Source organism: Toxorhynchites rutilus, chromosome 2 (genome assembly GCF_029784135.1).
Source record: "Toxorhynchites rutilus septentrionalis strain SRP chromosome 2, ASM2978413v1, whole genome shotgun sequence".
NCBI classification, from domain to species: domain Eukaryota; kingdom Metazoa; phylum Arthropoda; class Insecta; order Diptera; family Culicidae; genus Toxorhynchites; species Toxorhynchites rutilus.
The window spans coordinates 127,662,259-127,678,095 of record NC_073745.1 but is presented as its reverse complement, the minus strand read 5'-3'; the positions used below and the strand labels follow the sequence as shown (position 1 = coordinate 127,678,095).

Genomic DNA, 15,837 nt, shown 5'->3' with positions numbered 1-15,837 from the left:
AATAAGTAACAAAATCAATCGTAAACCTTTTATCTTTCGAATGAGGTGTTTGCCATACCACTTCGTTCAGCTAGAAAAGAGGTATAATCGCTCAAAACCTTACACTCCAAACGTAATGCTCTCGATTTCGAAATTTCCAGCAAAGAAATGAACGAACTAGTCCTACATCAAAACTTATATTCAGGCAAAAGGCAAGTTACCACGGATAACGACAATCGGGGTCAAGGGGATCCCCGGTTTGGATGGTCGAAGAAATCGAATTTATTTTTTTGTTTTGCATTTTAGGGAAGCCTATGCACTCAGGAATGTTGTCCTAAAAGAACTTTTTCGATATACGATTTTGGCGGAAAGTTACTGTACGAATTTTTAAACGCGAAACCATGTTTTTTCGACTGGTAGTATCGATATCTCAGGATCTATATGTAGGACTCATTAAACTATCATATAAACGTGTACGTGTATACCAGTGGTCAGATAATGTGAAAGTCATGATCAAAACAACAGAGCTAGAGTTAACCACTCATTGAAAAATTTCAGGACAATTTTTGTAGAATTACTATGCTACTCGCTTTCGCGTATAATCCGCCCCGCGGATTAACCGCTCGTTTCATAAATGTTACTGTGAATATATAAACACGTTCATCCCATCACATTGAAATTTTAAGTGGGAAAAAACCCAGTAGGCCGAATTTTTATCGTAGGACTATGACATTCCGGTGATAATGAACATCTTAGAAATTTAAGAATTAAGTACTCTTTAGTACAAGTATTCGATAGCCCTTACAAGAGAAAATGATTTTGAAATTCCTCGCAGCTTGCTTGGACACTACGGTGCCCGCTTTAGTAGTCCGTGTTATGGAACTACATTCCGGTGTACAAATGCATACGAGTACTAAAGCCCCTGGCTTACACCATCTTCAATAACAAACATAATTCGTAGACTGTTTATCTTTCGAATGAAGTTATCATCATACCACTTCGTTCAGGCGGCAAAGAGGTGTGAACGCTCAAAATCTTGCATCGTTAATGTGATGTGTTTTTTTTTTCGAAATTTTGAAGAGCCGTCTCAGCACAGAAATGTGAGACGTAGTCCTACGTCAAAATCGCTCAATCATGATTAGATCCATGGATTCAAAATGAGCAAACGTCATTATTGACACTTTATGCCGAATAGAGCGTCGCAATTTACCCATAGATGGCGCCGATAATACTTTCGTCCAATATGTATTCTTGACGAACTACATGAATAGGTTCCCACGCCAATCTTCAGGTGAGCGGATGTTTAATTTTCTTTCGTTCCGAAAGTGTATTAATATGTTTCAAATATGCACATTGTCTATTCCGAAGCGGACTAACCTTGTCAGTCACACACAAACAGCGCGGAAAATACACAACAGTGACATAGATGTCAGAACGAATTCGCTCCCCTTGCAAATGCGGATGGTAGAGGAGACCTCGAGTGTAATTTTCCATCAACTACATGACGAGTTATGAAAGATTTCGCCTGATGTGTGCATGCTGAATGAGCAAACCTCCAGGCTATTGTCTCTCGTTGTGTGTATCTTCCATGCCGCTTCGAGAGTATCAGATTTCAATACACAATTGAATTTGAATTTGAATTTCTTCTGCCACATTTTGATGGGTGTGTTTGTGTGTGTATGTATGAGGTTGAATCGTGCTCTTTCTGGTATTTTCATCTCATTATTGGTATCCAATAATTACCCGGTTTGCTTGTTTTGCTTTCGAATGAACACAACATATCTCATCCGCTCAACGGAACGCAGGTTGGCGAAGTTTTGATTTGGCACTCACCTTCGTGTCGGTGTTACCGTTATCGCGAGCACGAAGTCTTTGTTACGGCTTTGTGCCGTTGGCTGCAGCATGCCGCATGCTCTATTTATGGCGAAACTTGAAAGCGAGCAGTGAAATTCCGAGGAATATTTTAGAGCTACGGATTGTGATCGATTACGGTGGACCGGGCGTGGGATTTTTCAATGATGGATATCTATAGAAAACAAGTTTTATCGTTGCGGTGACACTTGAGGCGCTTTGAAAAAAACGTGAATCAATCGAAATCATACTGACAACAGGATATTAGTTGTACCACTAGCACTGACAGGTGACATGGCGTGTATAGGGCTTTTATTTTTAGTACTCGGACTTTGGGCTTCTTTTTATTTTGTTGTTTTTTTTATTTCCTCTTTTTTTCGGTTGGTATTATCAATAACCTGGTTATTTGGATGGTGGTTTTGACTGGATTTTTCATTCTTGCTTTTTTATTTTTTCAATTTATTCATTTGTTCATTCGATTTCTAGATAGCGATCATAACCAGTAATTTGTCTCATTTGGATTTGCAGGTCCAGGCCCAAGTCTAGTACTCTGATAGAACCAAAAACACACGCACACGCACACACGAGTCCTCCCAGTAGCGTCGCGTCCGATGTTAGTCCGACATAGAATGACTCGCGCAAATCGGGTGTAGTGTTTGTAGATGCTAGAACTGTAGAATTGGTAAGATCGCGATCAAAATTGGATAGTGCGAGGCATGCCGCTGGCGGAACATGGGACACTCGTGAAACATGACACCTAGGAGACACGCGACAAGCAGAGCGCACGAATTTCTACAACCATGACAGATAAGATTTCCGAACGATACGTTAGGATCGGTTTTTGGAAATAGAAACCAATAGTAAGAGAATTAATGTAGTTTTGAGGCTGTGGCTGACATAAGATATCTAGGGAAACCCATCCTGCACTCATCATGCTGGAGGAAGAGTTAGAAATAGCGTTGAAAGTGATCGTGGTTGGCAATGGGGGCGTCGGCAAAACCTCGATGGTGCAACGGTACTGCAAAGGCATCTACACGAAGGACTACAAAAAGACGATAGGTGTCGATTTCCTCGAGCGTCAAATCGAAATCGACGGGGAAGATGTCCGCATCATGCTGTGGGATACGGCTGGCCAGGAGGAGTTCGATGCAATTACCAAGGCATACTATCGTGGCGCTCAAGCGTGCGTGTTGACCTTCAGCACGACGGATCGTGTCTCGTTCGAGGCCATCCGTGACTGGAAGGTCAAGGTAGAGAACGAGTGCAGTGAAATTCCGACGGTGCTAGTCCAAAACAAGATAGATCTTATGGATAAGGCGATAGTGTCTTTCGACGAGGCCGAAGCGTTGGCTCAGGCCCTCGGATGTCGGCTGATTCGAACCTCGGTGAAAGAGGACGTGAATGTGGCCAGCGTCTTTCGCTATCTGGCGACCAAGTGCCACCAACAGATGAAGCAGCAGTACAGTGCCTCCACGCCGATCACGCAGCCAACGATTAGTGCATTTAGTCCGACTTTTCAGTCGAAAGCTACCAGCAATACCATTCAATTAACGAAGCCATCCGTCAAGCGAAAACCACTGCAGAAAAGATGTGGTATTTTCTAAAGACCGCGAACATTTTTCCCAGACTGGTGAAGTCGCGGAACGCGAGTGATGATGATAATTACGATCGACCGTCCATTCGTTCGTCCGTCTGTGAGCTAGTTTTTTTTTTCAATCTTTCACGATGTTGACGGCTTGCTAGTAATCTTGTTGATAATTGTTAAATTATATGCCCAGAATTATCTGAGGGACTGTTAATAATGAAAGCTATTGTCGTGTACCTATTGTAATGTATCCAGACTCTTTCTTTTGTAATTTAAGAGCTGAAACTAGAAATAACAAAGATGATTAAAGTTAGTTAGGTGATGTATGAAAATTGTGCCGCACAACGAATTTAATAAAGACATATAATGGTAGGAACCGATTGAAGGTGGTGTGAATATGAGACCATGTTAAAACTGATTTTCTGCAATGACCTATTATTACAGTGACTGTTGAATTGTAACAACTCAGTGAGAATAAGTACTAAACATTATAAACATCGAACATTAAAAAACTTGTTCTCGATGGATGTAAATCGAATATATGTTTTTTATTGGTCTACTAACACTTCGAAATTGCGCCCAACTTTTCTCCAAAAGAATTTTTGATATTTTTCGATGCCGAAATCCGGGGTGTTTCGGTCTTTTTACACATTGTGATTAAGGGGATATTCTAGTGTAGAGACACGAAATCCGAATGTTTTTTCGAGCTCCGTAAAAATAAAACAAAGAATATTTTTACTATCCATCATATCATTATTTGTTCATCTATCTTTTTACAATAAAATAAAAATTGAACGGAGAAAAAATATTCATAACTAGAATAGTTAAGAGTTGATGAAGTGAGAGGCCTCATAAAAAAGTTGGGCCATGGCGTACACGATTCCAGCCCTTCTGGTTTTCTGAAACACAAAAATCGAACAGATTCTGAATCAGTAAAGATGCCGCTATTGCATGAACCACGGACCAGTTAAAAACATGTTTTTTGACAAAATGGCGGCCGTTTGAAAAACAAAATGCGGTTTAAAACGTTTTTTCTTACGTTTTCCGATTTTTGAAAAATTGTAAAATTTGAAAAATATTATTTTTTAGAGCGGTAGTGAAATGCCTGCAGATTGTATCCATATAAATTCGACATGAATCGGTTCAGTAGAACTTGATATATCGGGTACGCCAGTTTGAAAAAAAAAACTTGTTTCGGGAAAAACGAGTTTGAAGTTTATTGTTATGGCTGTAACTCGGTAAATAATAGGATTTTCTATAATTCCTTTCTAACACTGAGAAAAAAAATTAGTACTCTTTTTTTATTTACAAAAAAAACTTTAATTTGCAATATCCAAAATACATATTTTAAATTTTTTTTTATTTTTTCATACAAAATAGAAGTCATGTAGAAAATTTAAAAAATGGGTCCAAGATGGTAAAACTATTTTTGACGAACTTTGTGGAACATCGAATTTTTATGAATTTTCGAAACTTCGAATTTTTGTATGTTAACAATCATTTTTAGCCACAAATTATGATTTCTGATGCAGCCATTCTCGAGATATTTTGAAACAAATTTCTAATTTATTGTCTGTTTTATAGTCAAAAAAATTCCTTGCTGTGGAAAACTCATATTTCCTTCAACCCAAACGGAATACATGTTTTGTCATTTGTCGATTTCATTTGGAATTGCTCCTGTATATAACTTGTGAGCAGTATATGATTTGTGAGATTATGAAAGCTGAACAAGAATCATTTATTTTTTTGTTATCTTCAGATAAGTATCTACTAAGCAACGTGGTTTATTGTGTTGTTTTCATATAAAAAATATATGCTATGATTCTCCCTCGTCCCCAAAATGCAGTCCAGGTGTTCGAAGGTTTATAAAAAATAATTAGTTACGCGTCTTCCGCCTTTCACCCTTCTCTTTACATCTACACAGTGCCGCAATACATGAAGTTTTCCATTCATCCTTTCCTCAAGCATGAGAAACAGCTTTTGTTTATACTGAGTACCGTTATCTATTATTCATAGAGCACCGTTTTGATTTGCGAACAACATTGACATTGAAATTCATTTAGGAAAGTGTGAATATTATTGCATAAGTTATTCCTATATTTCCTTGCTGTGGTGGCTGAGAAGAGACAAACGATCGCAAAGGATTAATGATAGATCTTGTATTACCTAGACAATTTGTTTATTATTTTGGAAAACCGAACAACACTAAAACTTCTTAAAATTGAATTAAAATCATTGTTTATACTTTTTTTTGTCAGAAATAAAGTTTTTTAATAGTTCAATATCTCTGTTGGCATAGTCGGATTTGAAACTTGCGGGGAGTTTCGGTAAAGTAGAGTCGATTTTGAACTTGATCGGTATATAATCTTTGGGGGCTATGCAGTTGGATTTTTTGACGTAGGAGTACGTCTTTCATTAAGGGTGCACAATCAGAAAACAGGTCACGTTTTACGAAATAAAGTTAACGTTAATAATTATTTCCGCTGCGAACGAGTTCTGATGGTTTGCATACCATCCGAATCGTAAATTCTCTAAGATTTGATAGATGATACGGTACTATTCCAGAATCCGTAAACGGTTTAAATTAAAGAATATTTGAAGCACTCTCGTTTTCTCATACATTTGCTCTCGCCCTGTTTTCCTACCCGTACCGTCAATAACGAGCAACTAATGCATTCATTTTCGTCCGTCTCCAACTTATTTAGTATAAATAAACTATCCACGATTTGATACCACAGTGTCAATCCATCAAGCAAACGAATAGCGTTCATTCCTATCGCGTATATCACATTCAACACAAGAATGAAAGGAATGGATGACATTTCAGAACAACAGAGCTATTTCGTTTGGTGGCGCATCGGTTTCGGTGTTCGGTTTTCCCTTCACATTTTCATGTCGATCGGTACATTGGATTGAAGCGAAGTTTTGATAGGCCGTTGATAATGTCACCAATAACTACTCGTGTGTAGGTGAGACGCTTAGTGAAGACATTCATAAACGTTGACGGGGGTTTTTACCTGTTACAGGATATTCCAGAATCGAAAAGTCCTTCCTAAATCATTTGCATCTCAATTGCTCTCCGGAAGATGCAGACATGATACACGAATCCAATACAGGGTTTGTTTTACGGGCAATGAGAGAGGAGAGAGGACACTTCGATTTAGATGCGATACACATACAATGTCACCGTCTCCATTTCGTTAACTATTCTCTTGGACTTATGTTGCCGACGTCGAAGTTGCCGTTGATGGTGTATGTGACAGCTATCATACGATTTTCATGGGGAAATATGCTTTCTTTGAAAAAAATACAACTAATTCTAATTTTGTTTCAAGTCAAAATAATAATATAGGGTATTCAACAAAGTTTTAGATCTTATTAAAATATGAACTTTCGTCGAAGACGTCAACTTTCTATCTTTTATAGTTTCTGGAATAGAGGGAATTTTTGTATGGAGACCCCTGAAAAAATTATGTTTTACTCGTTACATTTTTTGTGTAAACTATCGTGTTTAACATATTCTTGACATGTTTCTGAATAGAAAAAGTTAGCAGAGCATTTAAATCGCGATAATTTTTAAACATTTTAATTATGTAATAGTAATTTTTCAAAGAAAAACATGAAAAAGTTGTTGTTCGAAAAACTTTTTCCCTGTTAACACCTTGGTGTCCGGCGACACCACAGTGGTTACATGCGCATAGTATTTCAGTAGTCGGCGACAGCACTTTCGTATCGTTTGCATTCTGTTGGGGTTTTGTTTAGGTAACAATAACTTACACACGCCAACAAGTCTTAGGTTTTTATAAGTAGGGGAGGTGGGGAAATACGGTCATATGAAGAAGAGCTTCAATTAAATCTTTCGAAACTCATGTTTCTCCATACTTAAATGCAGTTTCTTGCATTTCAATATATTGTTTTTCGAATTAATCGGCCGAATGTTTTTACTAAAATTAAAACAGACCGAAAATTAGAATATTTATTCGATGATTACCCGCATGGGCATATAGTTGGAGTAATATGGACATGTTTGTTATATTTACGTATGTATATTTTCGAAATTTCATGATAGTAGGGAAACAGGATTTAGATCTTATGAAAACTAGCGATGAGATTAGTAAAACTTAACACTTCATAATTTCCCGATAAAGTCAAGAACAAGCCGAGTAATCCGAATTAGCGCTGCCGGCGCCAGGCGAATATTTTTTTACGAAACGTGCGGACGTCAAAGTGTTAAAAGTGCTCATCTTTTGATGTATGGGTGACTTGTTGGAAATTGTGTGGGCTGTTCATATCTATTTTTTCAGAATTTAAAAAAACATGTTCGTGAAAACTGAATTTTAATTTTCAAAATATTTTTTTCTTAAAGTGAAATAAAAAAAAACCAAAATTACAATTTCAAATGTTTAATACCTCTCGCCTGATGAAATGTTACATGATTTTTACCTTTGTTCGATTTATAGAGAATTTATACATGAAGGAATGCAGAATGCATTCAAGGCGCGTTTTTCGAAGTTACAAACCTCAAATAAGTTCCACTAATAGAAATGACGAAAGTTGTACCTACCATTACCATTACAGGAACATAAGGGTTATATCTATTTATTGACGAAAAATGATGTCAAGTTTACTCATTCAACCAACCGCAATGTTTAGGAATTGGTAAGTGTTTTGTATGAATAAAATAAAGATAAAAATTTTAAAGAAATTCAGCTAAAGTGGTCGATCACGATCACTTCATTCTTGCAAAGGGGTCTTTTACACCAAATGCTGAGGCTGATACTTAATATGAAAATTAAAATTTATTAAGGCCAATATAAAGTTACAATAAAATCACGTATCAAGGCCACCAAAACGTTTTACCAAACAGTTAACTATAAAATTTCGGTCATCCTAAGTTAATAATTAATTTTGAAATATATATTTTTTAATTTTAAATGTAATTTTTGAATAAGATTTGACAGTGTATTTGAAATATTTTTTTCCTAAATAGTTCTTTGATTTTCCAACAATTTCGTCAAACATAATATGTCAATGAAGCATCTGGATTTTGAGTCACGATTTTTTTTACCGAAAGATTAATGATTTTGAATGCGCCCTTTTCAAAAATCAGCCGTATTTTAAATTGGTCAAATGACAATGAAAATTATTATTTTAGGTAGTTTCCATCATAAGTACCAAGTTTCGAAAAATTGGAGGAAGTCGGGTCAAAATTTGCTGTTTTTTGATCGATTTGGCATGGAATTGCTCAATCCCTTAAAAAACAAGAACTGAACTGGAGGGAATTCATTCGATTTTGCTGCGTAGTTGAGTTTATTCACCATGTCAGTGTCTATTGAGAATCGCATTCAGTTTCGAGGATGTACATGCCGCTGAAAATAAGCAGATGGGATATATTGAAACACAGTTTGATTTAGAGCTGAAAAACATGATCTCTCGGATTTCTACTCCAGGTTTGTTCTAGTAGCGCGATGTCTGATAAAACATGTTCATTTTATTGCTTCTTTGTTTCAATCCACATATATTTGTGAGCAATTGTTTCAGTTATGAAAGAAGTAAAAGTCAAGGAACAAGTTTAAAATTTTCAGTTTTTATCGTGTTTGGTATCAAAATGTAAGTTTTCGGATACGCAGAGATCATGTTTCAACTCGGTTTCTCCAAAAAACCAAAAGAAAGGAGGAGGGGCAAGGGGAAAAGTTCAAAATTTTTAGTTTTTATCGTGTTTGGTATCAAAATGCATGTTTTCGGATACGCAGAGTTCATTTTTTCAACACGGTTTCATAAAAAAAAAGAGGAAAAAAAAGATTTTTCGAACCATCGGTTAACTTTGAAAAATCATAACTTAAAAACAAAAAAAAACGCCTCTCTGTTTTCGACATTTATTATATGAAAAATCCTCAGCTTTTCAGAAAAAATATGAAAAATATAGCGTTCTTGGTCACGAGACTATGAAAACAATAAACAACGAATACAATCAATAACAACGAGAAAATATTTCGAATTTTCTGCAGGTGTAGTATTTTTTTAACAAAGGTAATTGGCTTTAATTTGATATGTTGATCATCTGAATAGGTTAAGTAGTTCAAAAGTTATGAATTTTTAAAAAAGACATTTTTGGAAAAAAAAGTGGAAAAAGTTGATTCTTCGGACAACCCTAAAATGGAAATAGTCACCCTGCTGAAAAAATAAAAAAAAATACGGGTAGAACAAAACTACCACTTTTTACGAAAATATGAGAACCTGAGAATCGACTATATCTAAAAGGGGGATTTCGGGTGAAAAACTCAAGTGCTGAGTGATAAAAGGCACTTTTAGAGCACTTTCTTTAAAAAAGTTTTGCGGGGAAATGCGAGGCAATCCTAGATGCCTTGAACATCCTAGAATATGGGGCTGTAGGATTTTTTTTGTTTTTATGTAACTTCATTTTTTGGGGTTTGGCCGCCTAAATTTTCTCAGGGACCACTGTGCGTCGATTGTAACACTGCGTTCAGTCTGATTGGATGGTTTTTAGTGTCAGGATGAAGAATTTACAAGAACGTGTATTTTTAGTGAAATCGTATTACTCGAGCAACCGAAGCCTTAATGAAACATTGTCGACATTTCTCGTCGTCGATTACTTCCTCTTCCGTTGCTATGTTAATAAGCCAACAAATTTGGAGGAACCTCAAGAAGAAATAACGGATATTTTCAACAGTATTGAAGTATTGAATGTTAGAGTTGTGCATGAATAATTTTGTTCGCCGTTTAAAACGCGTTATCGAAAAAAGGGGTGGTCACATCGAAAATGTCCTAAAATGAGCTTTATTTTGGTTTTTTTAAGTAAAAATCGGTTCACGTTTGTAGAAGTTATTAAAATTTGTTGCGTGAGCGTGTAATCTGAAAGACCCTGTAGAACAAAGAATCCGGACCTGTGGCAAATTGAAGGGTGCAAATATTCTCTGAAAGAGAAAACAAATTTATAGAGGGTAAGCAATTTGTGAAGTTTACTGATCGTTTTTCTTTTCTGCCTGGTAGTACCGCACCAGTTGAAAGGATTGTTTCTACGATGAACAATATGGAAAAATCGGGAGATACGAGTAATACAATTTCTAAAAATCATATTAGGTGTACCGGTAAGTTTAAAATCATCAAATCAAATGAATCAAATCACCAGACATTCGTTGGAAAGCTACTGTCATCGCGGGTCTTTTTCGGTATATGTCAAAAAGTTGAATCGTGAACAACATAGTTTTTTGCCACTTCGAATATGTTGAATTTCGTACCAACGAGAGTGTTTTTTGCGGGGAGTGTTACTTCATAACTTCAATATGAAGAAAAAAGCTGCGGAAAGTCATCGCATTTTGGTTGAAGTTTATGGTGACCATGCTCCAACTGAGCGAACGTGTCAAACGTGGTTTACACGGTTTAAAAGTGATAATTTTGAATTGGAAGACGAAGAACGTTCCGAACGGACAAAAAAGTGTGATGATGAAGAATCGGAGGCTTTACTCGATCAAGATCCGTCACAAACGCAACAAGAACTTGCAGATACTCAACAAACCAAATTCGATCATTTAAAAGCAATGGGAATTATCCGAAAGATAGGACATTGGATGCCGTATGAATTGAAGCCACGAGACGTCGAACGCCGTTTTTCCACGTGCGAACAACTGCTCCAACGGCATAAAAGAAAGGGGTTTTTACATCGAATCGTTACTGGCGATGAAAAGTGGGTCCATTACGACAATCCTAAACGTTGGGCAACTTATGGATACCCCGGCCATGCATCAACATCGACGGCCGCGTGGAATATTCACGGCCAGAAGGTTATGCTGTCTATTTGGTGGGACCAGCTGGGTGTGGTGTACTATGAGCTGCTTAAAACCGAATGAAACCATTACGGGGGACCTCTATCGACGACAATTGATGCGTTTGAGCCGTGCACTGAAGGCCACAATACGAGCAAAGATACGATAAAGTTATTTTGCAGCACGACAATGCTCGGCCGTACGTCGCGAAATCGGTCAAAACATACTTGGACACGCTGAAATAGGAGGTCCTAACACCACCCGCCGTATTCTCCAGACATTGCTTCGTTCGATACTACCTTTTTCGATCAATGCAATCATGGCCTGGTTGATCAGCATTTCTCCGATTTTGATGAAGTCACAAATTGGATCGATTCGTGGTTAGCCGACAAACCGGCCAATTATTTCTGCAAAGGGATCTGTGAATTGCCAGAAAGATGGGAAAACGTTGTGACTAGCGATGGGCAATACTTTGAATATTGAATTTGTAACCATTTTCGCAGAATAAAGTATTAATTTTTGAATAAAAAATAAAGAAACTTACCAGTACTCCTATTATTTTTTTCGAATTGTCTCTTCATCATCTAAATATTTCTTCGTTGTAGAGAACAAAGCAAGTACATCTAAGAACATTTGATTGTTCGGTTGTTTTGAGGACCGTATCGTTAATTGCGGGTACGCTACAGAGTCTTTGTGTAAAAAGAGTATAGTTTGTTTTGACCATTGTTTACGCTACTCGTTGATGCAGTAATTGTTCATGTACCTTTTTTTAATTTAATAAGTGCAGCAATGAGAGGACTAACAGAAGAAAACGTAAATCCATTGTGAGCAGATACTGTATCTAATCAGGAATATCGATGAGAAAATTAGCTAAGGTCAATTTTTAGCTATATTAGAAAAAGACGTAAAACGGGTGGAACTTCAATCGATATGTTCCACGTGTTAAGGAACGCAACTTGCCGAAGACATATAGGAAGTAAAAATTTCCAAGACGCGGCAAAATTCAGGCAAACTCCGTGAAAATCCGTGCCGGTAATTTTTACGGTGTAATTTAGAACAAACGCGATATGTCCATCATCATCATCATGTCCTACATTAGTATGGGCAACAAAACTCTTCCTGTGGCACAGTTTTACACTGTAAACCAAAGAACAGAAGTCCCAAATGAGCTTAAGTCAATTTTCTGTTGAAAATTCGCAAATGATTTGCTGGTTTGGCAATCAATACATAATTTCCTTTTTAATTCTCGGGAATATGAATGACGATATGTGCCGTAAGGAATATCTCTAAAAGCGTGTGTAACACGCATACAGGCCTGATTTGGTATCATGCCACTATGAGCGTTCCATCATGGACTGGTTGTATCGCGAGAATATTGTCCATTCTTTGGAAAAGGTGATGAATCCTCCGGATTGTCCGTAATTTAAAAGAATTAGGGAATTAGAAAAGGACAACTGCGGAACAAAAGCAAGAAAGTCGATGATCCGTACAGTTGAAAAAGAACTAGTGAGCAAAAGACCGATGCCCATGATTCACTAGAAGACAATAAAACTCATCAAACATATTGTCTTTTTCTTTTTTTTTTTTTTGCTTGCGTGTGCCGTTTATAATCCTGAAATATTTGGTCAGCCCAGGAAAAGGACCCTAAGAAATGTGGAATAATAGTGCTGGGTGGAACAATATATAATGGCCAGTGACCGAATGTGTGTCAACTGCGTAAAAAATATATAATATCGTTATCCATCGTTTCCAAAAATGTCGATACATTCTAAAGGAAAATCCTAAGTAATAAAAAGAAAATTGGTTTTTATGTGTGAATTTGAAAATGTGTTCGGATTTATTTATCTGGGAATTTCCGTTTTCGTGAATTCGAACATCGCTTCTTTGTTGAAAGTGGCGTCAGAGTGCAGTGCATTCCAAGTCGGATTTCCAGTGGTGAGAACTGTGTTCGGCGGTGGAAAACAGAGGCTGACATTTTGTTCCCCAGCGATTGCTGTTTTTGGGGCCATTGTAGATTTAATTTTGCTAAAAGATACTGAAAAACTACTTGAATATTCAATATTTTCATGTTTGTTAAAAAATGTTGTCTGTCACTGGGCTTAAGATGCCCTAACAAAAATATCCAATCTACGATTATGCGTCCTAACATTTCAACTAAAATTTGAAGTCTGGACGTTACGTAGACAACAGGCGAAAGCATAATTTCATATGTACTATATGACCTATGTGGTCAATCCAGGAATGAAAAGCGGATCTACATTGTCTAGTAAGAAAAAGGCTTGTTTCATTGCTTCAAATGATTTCAAAACAGCAGCAAGGATTGCGCAAAACGTAAAACACGAACCAAATTTTCATTCATTTAGTAAATCGTGTATACGCGGCCAACATAACGGCAAGAGAAATCCAATTAATATATTTTCAAATTAGCGGGCTCATTCGCACTCGCGCTGGAAACAGCATAATGTCACCAGCACAGTAAAATGTCATCTACGATGGGAACGCTATTAAATTTACGAACAAGAAACTGACATGAGACAACTATGTCAACCGGCAACGAGAGTTCACAAATTGTCTGCCGCGGAATTCCCAGTGAATTTAACACTAACTTATATCACATCAGTGCGGAAGGGGGAGGGGTGGGTTGGCATTATTGTCTCGAATGATTATTAACTTTCGCCGCCGCTGATACTCATTATGTTTTCAACATTGACGACGCAAAACCGGTGAAGTTACGACAACTAGCAGCGATCCTATCAATTCGTGGTGGCGCAATAGGCGTTTTTTTGGTTGCGTTTGAAAACGCAATAACTCATTTTGGAGATGCAAAGCATACACAAGAAGATGGTAGAAATAAGTGAAATAACCAAGCACACCAAGTGAACAGAAGCATCGGATTTCACTGAAATATCAGATGTTGTACGCCTTTTTATGAACACGGGTTGCTATCATTTGCATTATTGCAAGGTTTTTGCTCCCGACGCGTCATTTACTTGATTTAAAAATTCGCTTGGTCGTTTCCCTCCTATGGGGCACCATCTCCTCTCTCACTCGTTAGTTTCTAGTTACGCATTCATTTTCCTACAGGGAATGGGAAATTAACATCAAGAGATAAATGCGGAGAAAAAGTATTTTCGCTTTCGTTTTCTTGGCGCAGAGCTCAAAACTGTTGTTTGCTGGCTGATTCCACGATAACTGAGTGTGAAATGATTACATCGCTATCGAGCATGAAATCAAACCGTGCTTAAGTCAGGGACTGTGCCTATATTCACTGTCTATTGATTCTTCATTAGGAGCGATTCGGTCACTGCTTGCGTCAATCAGATGTTTGAAACGTTGTTACCAGCCGAGCAAAGGCAGGGTGTTTATGATCGGAATTCTAATTGATCAATCATTACTGCTCAGCGTTTTATGTGCATTCTGTGGGAATCATACATTGTGAGAAATATCTGTGGCGAACAGAATACATTTCAATGATTTAGTTTAGGGTTGTTTTCATTATGTTTAGTACGATGTTTTGGATATAAATCAGCTCAGGACCAGCATATGAAGCGTTCATGAACCTTCGTGCAGATTAATACATATTTTTTACTACATATTTTCGCAAATTTGTGTATGAGAGAGATAACTAAATATCACTTAATAAAATTTAAACGAACTGACAAAAAACTAGTAGTGTTTTTTACTACTCCACTCTTGAAATCATCTGTCGACAGCGGCATTCGTGACGGTCGATAAGAAAACTACTGCTTTTACCAGAAAATGCGGCTTCATTCAGTCCGGTGGCAGAAAAGAAATGGGATTGAGAGAGAACGGCATAGTGTTTTGTGATCTAGCATTCTTATGTCACTTCGCAATTACAACTAAATGGTTTTCTTCCTCTTATTCTTTTTCTTCTTCTTCTAGTTGAATTATAAAGACTTAAATCGTTTGCAGTTCAAGCGTCTCTGGCCCTGAGAAAGGCCCTGGGGGACTAATTAATCTAAATTTCTGATTCACCGGCCTCGACAAAGACACTCCATTGTCGTTAGACGTTTCTCAGCAAACCGTGTTCGTTTCAGCAATCATCAAACGACTTTCTTGAAATGCATTTCCGATCGGGCTCCAGTTTATATACAGATTTGTGATTTCGTTTGCCTATTTTCGAAGGAACTTTGAAGATATTGGCACAAGTTTTCGGATAAATAATTAATAAGTATATAGCTCTTAGACGATCTTCTGATTAAAATGATTACAATACCACAATACAACAGTTAAGCTGGAAAAAAAATCACGCTCGAAGGAGTAATCGATCTCCTCAGAAATTTCCAGTACAAATCAATCAAATCAATCATTTCCCCGTCAATTAGAATCATCGATCGATTGTGGCATTCGTCAACAAATAATATTAAAATTCCTGCTTTCTATATGGTTTCTTTGTTATGGTGAAATATTCTCTACACAAATCATTCTTTCATTTACTTTGTTATCAAATCCATAGCCAATTTCACCATTTTTAAACAATCTGTATTGAATTGTTATCCACACCTCGTTTTTCGCTCCGGCTGCAGAAAAGAAATGAAATTGGGAGAGAAGTGCGTAGTGTTTAAACGAGCAAGCGAGACCATCATCCCGTCACTTGCCAATCTCAACTAAATGAAT

At 37.2% G+C, this 15,837-nt stretch overlaps 2 protein-coding genes across 7 annotated transcripts in view; both read left to right on the top strand.

Moving 5' to 3' along the window:
* The window catches only part of LOC129764171 (ras-related protein Rab-23), a 227,120-nt gene extending 223,167 nt beyond the window's left edge, over positions 1-3,953 (top strand). For both annotated transcript variants that reach the window (XM_055763012.1, XM_055763011.1), the window contains exon 2: positions 2,359-3,953. In XM_055763012.1, coding sequence (XP_055618987.1) covers positions 2,763-3,434 — 672 coding nt within the window. In that variant the 5' untranslated portion in view covers positions 2,359-2,762 and the 3' untranslated portion in view covers positions 3,435-3,953. The remainder of the gene's footprint in view (positions 1-2,358) is intronic.
* Positions 1-15,837, top strand: part of LOC129764172 (protein yippee-like) — a 318,646-nt gene that overhangs the window by 223,178 nt on the left and 79,631 nt on the right. The gene's annotated exons all lie outside the window — the stretch shown is intronic.